Source organism: Drosophila tropicalis, unplaced genomic scaffold (genome assembly GCF_018151085.1).
Source record: "Drosophila tropicalis isolate 14030-0801.00 unplaced genomic scaffold, ASM1815108v1 contig_859, whole genome shotgun sequence".
Taxonomy (NCBI): Eukaryota; Metazoa; Arthropoda; class Insecta; order Diptera; family Drosophilidae; genus Drosophila; species Drosophila tropicalis.
The window spans coordinates 5,689,992-5,701,328 of NW_027173353.1; the positions used below are offsets into that span (position 1 = coordinate 5,689,992).

The window sequence follows — 11,337 nt, forward strand, 5'->3', positions numbered from 1 at the left end:
AAGTTTACTTTGAGAGAGAAGTGTGGTGAGTTATATAAAACATTGCCTACTTTTAGGAGCTGTTCTATCTGAAATTTAAAATTTGATTTGATTTCAAGTGTTTGTAAATTGTTTTCTGTTTTATTGTTTACAAAAAGGAAAAATAATAATATATGTTTACTTATAAAATGTTTTGTTTTTTTATAAATTTTCTTATATATCGCATGGCAAAATCCAATATCTGGCCGAAAGTAACAAACAAACAAAAGTTCATGAACAATTTTCATTTGATTTGCCATTTGCTTGTTGTCTTTGATTTTCATTGCTTGCCAAAGTCAATAAAATAAAAACTACATAATTACTAATCTATAATATTTGGTTCTATTACACTTTCCCATTACAAACAGCAAGTGCAAAGAAAGATCTTGCACCATTTTTTGGCCATTCTCCTCAATTAGCTTAACTTACGAAACTATAAAATATGCATTCTGACCTATACATAAGTCAACTAATCTTAACAATATGGTGGAATTGTAAATGGTGGGCGGGTGTGGATAGGTAAGGAAGTTGGAAGGGGAAGGGAGAGGGTGGTGGTTGTGGTGATAGAAGGCGAACTATAAGAGAATAGATGGCTATACTCTTTATAGCCCAAAATGTACACAGTTTCTATAGATTAGGAAAAGCACCTAGTTAAGCCATTTGTGCCCATTTCTTTTTTGCCTTTCAGAATTCTCTGCTCTACTCCTGTTTGGCTGCTACCAGTTTGGCCTTGGCCTGGGCAGCTTCCGCCGCTTGTTTGGCTTCCTTCTTGTAGTTGTGCACATAGAACGAGCTGAACATGTAGGTAAAGAGGCCAGCATTGAATGTCAGCAGGGCAGCAATCGACTTGGGGAAATTGCAATTGGGCTGGAACTGAATTTGCAGCGTGTGCACAAAGATGATCAAGAATTGCACCTATATTGAGGGGATAAATGTGAAAATTAATTTCAACATGACTTCGACAACGTTGAACGAAACTTTGAACTTACAATCTGCAGAATGGTTATGTACTTCTTCCACCACAAATACTTTTGTACTTTGGGTCCCATGGCCGAAAGCAGATAATAGGCATACATAATAATGTGAATGAAGGAGTTAATAAAGCCCAATAGAGTGCCATGGCCGCCAGCAAAGTATTTCACTCCAATAAAGGCACAAACTGGCATCAGAGTGTGGTGATAGAGATGCAGGAACGAGATCTGACGTTGCTTCTTGCGCAGCACAAAGAACACAGTGTCCAGCAGTTCGGTGATTTTGGCAATATAGTACAACCAAACCGCACGGGCCATCTAAGATAGTAGAGTTTGCAATCAATCCAAGTCAAATCCATCAATTGATTACACTTACCCTCATGGAGATGGGATCTGTGGCATAGGTAACCGGCTCGCATTTGAAATTGTAATGACCGCCCCAGCCGCCTTTGTAGCCCTCATAGAAGAGCACCCAACTCAAGAGTACTTGAACAGCATTGTAGATCAACAGGGTGTTCTTCAATTCAAAGGGCTTACGATCCCGCATATAACGTGGTCCAGCATACAGACAGAAATACAGATAGGCACCCAGGATCATGAACAGCGGTCCCGGAGCATTCGACAGGAACCAGCTCTACCAAAACAAGAAGAAGAAAAACCACACAAAATGGATTATATGATCGGTTTGCCAGGTAATCAATTCTCTCTCACCTTTGTGCGCAGATCCTCGTGCTCAACAAAGAAGTTGACCATCTTGTCAACAATTGTTTGGGTCTCGTTTAGTCTGACCGACATTTTGCCAACTGTAAATAGTAAGAAATTGTACATTAAACATTGGTAACCTAATGCGGTGAGGGGTAACTGGGTTATGACTTAATTGCACGACCAAAATTATTAGCACCTTTTGCGATCAAATGCCCTTGGTTTGTCTAGTGCCTACTAATCAGAAGTATACACACTATATAGGCGCACCCACCACCAAACAGATCGCTCAAAATGTGCAATAATAACATACATATATATACACGATTGTATACACAAAGTAAATCGACTTCTGAGTGTTTCAGCAGCTATGCAATATGTTAAATCAATATTATCGCCATGTAAATTAGGCAAAACGCAGCAAAGTTCTGTAATGCCATTAACCCGATGCATCATTTCTGTTGAACTGGCAAAAATATCGCATTAACTTATATAAAAACTTCAGCGAACTTCAACTTATATCAACTACTTGCCGCATCAGCAATAAAGATTTTGCTTTTGTTTCTTCTTTTCTTTTGCGTTTTCGGTTTCATTTTAAATTATGATTTAAATTTATGGTTAATTGTCCAATGCAAGGGACACAAAATATTGTTTATGTGAAGGAAACTTGTTTCTTTTCCTTGGTCTTGGGTTATTTTGTATTTTGTTGATGGGATATTGTGATTCTGTGTATGGCTAGCAGCTAGTTTCTTTTTTGCGTTTAGCTTTGGAAATTCCCCCAGACAGTAAAGGAGGCAGGACTGCCTTCAAGGACAGGCAATTTGAGCTTTAATTTACCGGCTTGAAACCAGTTTTTCCCTTTTTGGCCAACCGACTGTATGTCGATGGCTATCCTTTTCTCTGTTGTTGGGTTTTTTTTCGCTTTGTTGCATTGATTATGGCCATTGTGACTAGACAATTTTTGGTCCGACTAGTCGGGCTATTGCTTGCTTGATATCGGTCATTATTTTGCCATAATTGCATTGGCCAGTAATCGACTTCTTTATCGAGGCGTTCGTCATGCGTTGCAAATTGCTTGGGCGAGCAGCAAAAATAAACTTACAAAAATCATAAGAAAAATCTCGACAAGACAGTTGCCCTAGTTGGGCAATAATTATTTGGGACATGAGAAGCCTTGGATCGTTTAGATCGTTAAGTAATTTACATGTACACAGCATATCCGCACATCAAATATATATTTATCTATATATACACTGAACAAAATGACACTTAATTTCATACTAAAATGGCCCATTTGACATTTCAGAAATTACTTTTGCTTAGTTAATAAAAGTCATTTTCGTGGAAGACTAAAATTATTTGGCTAACTTATTTTTTCTTCAATAAATATTAAACAATTCTCAATCAAGCTTTCGATGTAGTCTGATTCAGTCGACTCAGAAATAATATATATAAATTTTTAATTGTTAATATGTTTTCCAAACAAATAATTTAACTATTTTTGATGATTTTGTAGTTTCTCTGTGTAGTTATTTTGTTTGCACTTTGCTTTATTAATAATTATCTATGAACACCTTGTTTTTTGCATATGTGTGTAGTACGTGTGTGTGTGTGTGTGTGTGGCATAAAAACACTTTCAACTTGTCGACTAACAGGCAAAGTGAATGCCATTGTAGTGAACGAATGAATGTATGAATGAATAAACGAATGATTTAATGTTCAGTCATCGTTCTATAGACCCTAATGCCAACATTGAATAACGAGAATTTCGACCATTTTATTTGCATATGGCACATAGAGCGCGAAGTGGCTTTGTGTTAAGTGTTTGGCTTTGTGATTTCTCAATGCTTCTTCGCCTTCTGCAACACATGGGCCACCTTTCTGATTCGAAAGTACAGCAACAAATTTAAAAATAATGCACAAATTTATGTATATATACGATTTCAATCAAATGTTTGACTGTTTGGTCACAAGTAAATAACAAGAACAAGTTTCATTGGCATGCAAATATAAGAAATATTATTTAATAAATATATATATATTTATTTATTGTTCTGTAGAGATGTGTTGCTCCACTAACCTGTTCAAGAAACTGGCAAAATATTATATAATCATGGCCAAATCTCTTACCGGTTTTACACTCTGCAATAAAAATTAATTCTCGATTCTGAGGGCCAATTCCCGAAAAACAACAACCAAAAAACAAACATTTTTTATAATCATTTAGCGGCCATAAATAACTAGTTAGTATAGTATTGCAGAAGCGGTACCAGTTCTATTCTAAAAGACCAATCAAATTCTCTTTCCTCCCTCGACCATTCTAAGAAATGGCCTTTCGCTTTATCTAACAACAACTTGAACAAATATCAAAGAATAAGCTGTAAACTTTGATACCATACATTAATATATTCGTATATAGTATATTTATGTATATTTGCTTAACTATTAATTCCAAAAACAAGAAGATGAAGAAGAAATCCAAATTTAATGTATTCACATGCAAATTAATTTTTTGGTCTTTATGATGGCCAAGAAGCGACAAGGAGAGGCCAACAAACCAAAGAGGAAAAAACCACACACAGACTTGAGAATCTATTTTGATCTTTAGTTTGGATTGCATCAGTTTAGTTAAAAGACACAAAATTAATAATAGTTTTGCGAAAAATATTTGCTCTCTTTTTCTTGCTCAATTTGTGATCGTTTCTTTTAATTTCAATTTGTTTTTCTCATTAACGCAATGCGAGGCGAGGCGGCCTAAAATATTCAGTTGAGAAATATTCAACTGACGTCACAGCCTATTAGTTATGCGTTAATCAGCTCCAGACTTATGTCGGATATGATCAATTCAATACACGCGCCAGGGGACAAAAGAGAGGCACGTTTTTGTTCTATCATCAGATTGGTTACCATTTTTGGGTAACTTGCCTGGACACAACAGCACATGGGCGGTGTATAGGAAGTTTTTTCGGTTGTCAGGTAGGTTTATCTGATAAGAGGAGAAGAAACACCTCACAAAAACCGTGCAAGACAGAGACAGGCAACGCATGATCCCAAGTGCGGGACATAAAACTGAACAATCAATTTCGAGTCTCTCTGTTCAATCGATTGAATGGACCCGAGGCAACGGCAACGCATTAAAATTCGATATCAAGGTCGCCAGTTTATTTTGGTTTTCGTTTTCATTTCAACTTCTTTTTGATTCCCCCTCTTCGCATTTTGTCAGGGAAAACGAGACCTTATGCATTTCATGGGGAGCATCATCATCATCATCTTGATCGTGAAGAAGTTGATCAAAGATAAACACAATTGGATTGGATTATGTTTACAGCAACGTTTAGAGCCATATTATCTGCCCACTAAGCGCGTGAGAGGTTGTTTTTATGACTTTCATATGCAGATATATGTTAGTTTTGGTATTTGGCATTAGTCTGGCCTAAGTTTTGACCTTGAACTAGTGAGAGACTTGGCAAATTATTTATGACTGGCTACTATTGATTTCCGCATGTCTAGTTGGAAAAAATTCCAACATTCCTTTATACAATTAAACATATATATGTATGGATAGTTATATAGTAAATAACAAGCCTAATCGAACATACTTGTTAGTTGGTTTTAATGAGCAAATCGAGCAGCAGTCATAAAACAGAGGCAAAGTGAAGTAAAACAAATTTTTAGATTACAATTTTAATATATGCATTTCCGATTCTACGAACTATTTCACAGTGCCTAATAACTGCTTATTTCTCAACTCGGAGACCTTACTATATCCTAAGTCAGTCTGTTAAAGATTTTCCAAATAAATTTTGCATATAAATTGACAACATTTCGTTTTGGATTCGAAGTTTATTAGGACTGTTTATATTTATATGCAGTTGCTGGTAAATATTGTTAACTGCAGCTTATTGATGTCAGTCTCCCCCACCTACACACACACACACACTCTCACAGACCTAAGCTGGTCCGTAAGGTACAAAGTTTGTTGCCTAAGTCTTTTGTTTAATATTGGTTTTATTTTGAAACTTGAATAAATTAAAAATTGTATGCATAAATAAAGAATCAATATAATTGCGCCTGTCATAATCTAAGGCATACCATGATCACGAGCTCATCAATCAATTGAGTGATTCTCGATTGAGCTGATGAAAGTTTTTTTTTTTTTTATACCTTCTCACCGTCACCGGCAATAATTAGAAAAAATTAACAACAACAACAATATATAAACTAATCGATTTTCACTTGAAGCATCATTATCATTATCATTATCGACATTGATCATTGGTTTTTTTTTTTTTTTTTTTTGTTATTTAGTTTCTGTGACAGAATCAAATACTCAATACCAAGGGTGCCAAGATTAACCATGTCATTCCTCTATTAGTAACCACTGTGTATACCAAAGACCTCGATTTCCCAACGACCGATGAAAACTTCTGGCCTCCAATTTACAGAAAATTTGCAAATGTCATCATTTCAACAGGTTGTTCTCCCTCTTGACAATGCGTAAATGTGTGAGTGTGTGACTTTGTATATTTGCCTTGCCATTATTATCAAAAAATATGAATTTTTGTGGGTTTTGTTTTTGTGGCTTGTTAGTCAAATAAGTCACTTGAAAACTCGCTCGCCCAAAGAAAAATTGGGAAACACGAAATGGATTTTGAAGGTGTGACCGGCCACGCATGTGACCCCAATTGGATTTAAAACAAGATACAAGAAGAAAAAGCGAAAAATGTAAAAATTAAAATGCAATTTTCCATGGCGAGGGATGTCAACCGAAAGGCCATAAAGTCGCCCAGTCGCACTTCTTCTTTTTGTTGTTGTTGCTGTTGTTGTAGTTAAAACACCGCCAACGTGCGAACGGATGTGCAGCCGAAAAATCTTTGAGATATTTTTGTACCCACACACACACACACACACACACTCACACACGCACAAGATACTCATCTAGTGATATGTAGTTAATTTGACTAGATGTCAAAAAGAGACCCAACAATAAAATCGTAAATAAACAAAAAACTTTGCGCATGTGTAAAAGTTAAAATGACTTCCCCACAAACGTCATAATGATCATCATCATAATCATCTTCATTGGCATGGCTTTTGGACATGGGCAACCGCGTCTCTTTCGAAGGGCATCCAAAAGCCAAGAGCCAAAGAAAAATTAAAAAGAGGTGTGAAAATATTAAATAAAATTAAATAGATTCAAAGTCACACACACTAAAGAAGAAGAAGTTCAAACATAGATAATAAAAATAACAAAAAAACAAAATTTAATTTGATATTCTGTAAGCATTTTGTAGGATCTATTTGTCAGATCAAATAAAGCTTAAATTTTGAAATTCCATTTGTCTCAAACTACTCCATGTTTACGATTATTTAGCACTTCTTTTTTTCACATTTCATCGAAAGTGTAACACACGAAATAGTCATGGGCTAAGGGAGAAGCCAAAGGAGATGAGGAAATGACCGATGACTGATTAATGTATGACGCAAAGAGTCAAGAAATTGCAGCAGCTTCAACAACAACAACAGCAACATCAAGGGCAACAACAACAAGTGTTGCGATCTTCCCCTACATGCAACTCCACAACTCACAGAAATTGATCAATCGTCGTGAGATTTACATATATGTACATATATAAGAGAAGACATTAGTGATTGACTTGACTTGACTTGATCATGGGATTCGGAATTGAAATTGGTATCGGTTGGTGTTGGTCTTCATCTTTGCCAAGCATTACAGCTGGTTTTGTAAGTTCGTCTCGTTTTATATATATTTTTTTGTTTTTTGGTTTATTTTTTCGCCCCGTGCATTCATTTCATTTTTGGGCCATCGTCGTGTTATTTATTTATACAATATTTAGTTTGTGTCTTTCTTTGGCGGCACTCGACTACGAATTCGTCCATATCTTTTTTTGGGGACTTAAAGGTTTCTTTTTTTTTTTTTTTTTTGGTATTTATGTAGTTTTCAGTTTCCAGTTTCGCAATGACCCAAAAACAAAAAAACCGAAAAATTCAGCTCAAACACATGACGATTAGCCATAAAGGAATAATTTAGCATAAATGTGTACACAAATTTTTACCCATCATATTGAGGGTTCTAGGTTCTAGCACTTGCCTTCAAATTTCGAATGGTTTTCTTGACTGGACGATAATCGGGCACTGCACACAAAGACACGGCACACTCTCAATCTCAAAGAATAAACAAACACTAAACGAAAGATTTTTGTTCTTCTGGTTCTATATGTTATCCTTTTGATAGGCACACCGAGCTAACGAGACAGAGGGATCGATCAGAACACGTGGAAGTGAAGGCGGCTTCACGACTTTTTAATTTTCCCAGCGATCACTTGGCTGTTGAAGCGCCGACAGCAGACTAAGCGATATCCGTACGCTACAAGCTGTCTTCAATGTACCGCAGACACAGATACAGATACAAAAATCTACAACACTAAAGAAAAAAGACGAAAAAAAAGCACAACTAAAATACCAAAACCCAACGACAAAGTTTCGGATTTTCGTCTCGGAAATGGCCTCGATCGCACGAACAGGTGAGCCGAACCGATCTGACAAACGTTTCGTTATCTCTCGGTGTTTGTGTTTTTGTCTTTTATTTTTTGCTGATCCCACAGAGTATTGCCTGATTTTAAGGGCCCAAGCCAACTTGCAAGCTAATTTTCAATAAACAATTAGCGTGAAATTAATGCACATAAATACATACTTACATACATATATATACATATGTAGATTCAACAATTAGAAAGCCATAATGCATATTGCAAATAAAAATAAAGAAAATTAAAAATAAATTAACCACGCCCCCGTATGCAATATTGTATTTTTTATTTACTCATTTTGTTTTGTTTTGTTTTTATTTAGCAATTAACAACTTTTCTAACTATTTTTAGAAGAGTGTGTTTCTCGAAGCTCTAGGACTTGAACAATTTTCCAACATTTGGCCCATATGGGCTAGCTGAGTGTGCAAATTATTGTGCAATTAAATGGCCCCAAAATGCCTCAAAGCTCCAAGCGGCTCCAAGCAGCAGCAGAGGTAAAAAGGCATACCAAAACTTCAGTGGCCACTTGATAAATTTACGCTACGTCATTGTGCTCACACTTCAGTCATAGTCACAGTCATTACAACAAAGCACCTCGAAATGAAAACGAAAATGAAAAAGAAGTTTACAATTGCATTGCCAGGCCACATCAGAAAGACGCACTAACCTAACTGGCAATTGCCGCCAATGGTTGCCTGACATTTGCCACCAGCACCAGCACCACCGCCAACTCCATCTTGAGCACTTACCTCCGGCGGGACCTATGGTTAATTGCTCAATAGCAGAAATGAAGCTTCATTTACCTGTTAAGTGGTTCGACCATGCCACACCCTTCTTCCACATGCCACTTACCAGTTAGCCACTGAGTGCATTTCACTTGGAGGTTTCATCAATCATCAATTCATTCACAGATCGGATTCGGCAGATGCTTAACGACTACTTTAACGACAATTTTAGCTTCCGCTATGTATAAACCAAGGTCAAATCATTTTTTTGGCATGCCAGGCGCGTGCCTGTCTCTGATTCTCTTCATTTGGTTTCGTCGGGTGCGGGAGGAAACCAAAAAAAAACTCACAATCACACATGATTTTTTTACGCAGTGCGTTCAACGAGTCACTGACGCCTTTCGGGGCGTGCCTGAAATTTGATTGGCATATGCAAATTTTGGATAAATGTGTATCAAGAGTTTATCAATACATAGATCTTAAAAATTTCCCCAAATTTACATTTTCATCGATTTTCAAAGTCAATGTCAACCGAACAGGCCGGAAACAAAAGACTCAAGTAACGAACTTACTTATGTCTCGGACCATTTTTTTTACATTTGATTTTTCTTGAGTTTTGAATGTTGTTGTTGTCTCTGGATTTTGTAGATGCTCATTTAACGACTTATTCGATTAAAGTTTTTTATTTTTATTGTGCTATACACATATTTGTTGTTATATTTTATTCAAAGCATCTTCTTTTTACATGGGCAACAACAAAAATCAAAGCAAAAATTGCCAGTCTATTGTCCAAGCCGAAAGACAAGGCATCTTTTTTGTTGTACCATTATATGCTTTTAATGTTTTTGAACTTGACAAGATATCATAATTTGCATGATAATGATTGGGTTCGGGTGTGCGGCTATAGGTCTATATTTTCTATGGTCTATTAGGGTGGCTCTGTTTCATTCAAATCGGTGATTCGCATACCTAAAGTTCCCCTTGTAAGTTAAATATTTAGAATATTATAGTTAATGTTTTAATAGATTAGTCCTAGAGTTGGTTTCTGGACATTATAATTTTATTTAAACCCAAGACTCAAACTCAATTTTGAGTGATTGGTTTCAATTTAAAAAGCAAACAAGAAAACAAATATCTCTTCCATATTAAGAATTAAGTCAATAAGATATATGAAATTTCTGCCACAAAGTTTCTATTCTGAGATTCCTTTCTTCATACAAATTTGGACCGGCCCAATATACATATATGTATGTACATATGTATGTATGCTCATACTATATCTACCTATATCTTTATGTTAATGTCTGACATAAAGTGTGTATAAAATAATGCGAGATGTGAGACTTCTATACAATTCCTTTTTCTTTGTTGTTTCTTGTGGCAATTCTTGTTTTTTAGCAATTGTCTTTGTCTATGTCTACATTAAAACTCAATTTATGCCTAAGCAATGGAAAATTTGAACATACGATTGATTTGAAATCAATGAACTACCAAGACAAAAAACAACCAAAACAGACATGCAACGGATGCTGATGATGGAGATCGAACCTTGACCATAACACTTAAACGCCAAAAACCTTCAAGACCAGTTGTCGGTTGGTTGTCGGCGTTTATTGAATTTAACGCATAAAAAGCAACTGCAGAAAACCATTAATAAAGAGCTAAGAGCAATGAAACCGCCAACAAAAACAAACTCACAGGGTGGCAGGCAGACAGAGTGAACTCTGCCGATCGGCCAGTTAGCTGTGGTCGACATTGAACTAAAGTCGGAAACCAGCACACATGTCTTCCGCCTGACCTGACCGAAGAAATTGCCAAATTAAATATAATATGCATTAATTATAGTTGGCGTGGTCTCTGTACATCATGCTTATAATTGAAAGTGAAAGCCATACTGGAGAGAGCACCTACTATTAAGAGAGCCCAAAGTAATGTTAACCCACACAAACTAGGGTCAAATAATCGCTTAACCATAACCAGTTGTTGTCCCTTTTCTGTTTGGCTCTAAGCAAAGTAGCGCAAAATTAACCAAAATATGTAAAACATAAAAGGCACGCCTTAAAAAAGTGTCGCTAGTTAATTAGCATATCGAAGTTGTTGGTTTCATTTAATATTTCCATTTCGTGGTATAAACGTATATATTTCACGATAGTCAAAAGACAGCGTGAGGGGTCAAGAAACGCCAACGAATTGGGGGAGACAAACAAAAAAATGTGCCAAAAACGCGTCAATTTATAATCACATTTATGCTACGAATTGGAAATGAATTGTTGAAGCTGCCGCTGTTTTTGATTGGGCAATTTAATGCTTACATCGTACAGTAAACCTTCGAATTGTGATCTGACATTGCACTTAAAGTCGCCCTCAGCA

The 11,337-nt window shown here is 36.2% G+C and overlaps 1 protein-coding gene across 1 annotated transcript; it reads right to left on the reverse strand.

Annotated features, from left to right (window-relative positions):
* Window positions 1-91: 91 nt before the first annotated feature.
* LOC137582339 (very long chain fatty acid elongase AAEL008004) lies at window positions 92-8,058 on the reverse strand. Its single transcript, XM_068296841.1, has 5 exons — window positions 7,804-8,058; window positions 1,701-1,792; window positions 1,366-1,623; window positions 1,008-1,307; window positions 92-933 (listed from the first exon to the last, which is right to left on the reverse strand). The coding sequence occupies exons 2-5, from the start codon at window positions 1,782-1,784 to the stop codon at window positions 718-720; spliced, it is 858 nt and encodes a 285-aa protein (XP_068152942.1). The 5' UTR covers window positions 1,785-1,792; window positions 7,804-8,058; the 3' UTR covers window positions 92-717.
* Window positions 8,059-11,337: the final 3,279 nt, after the last annotated feature.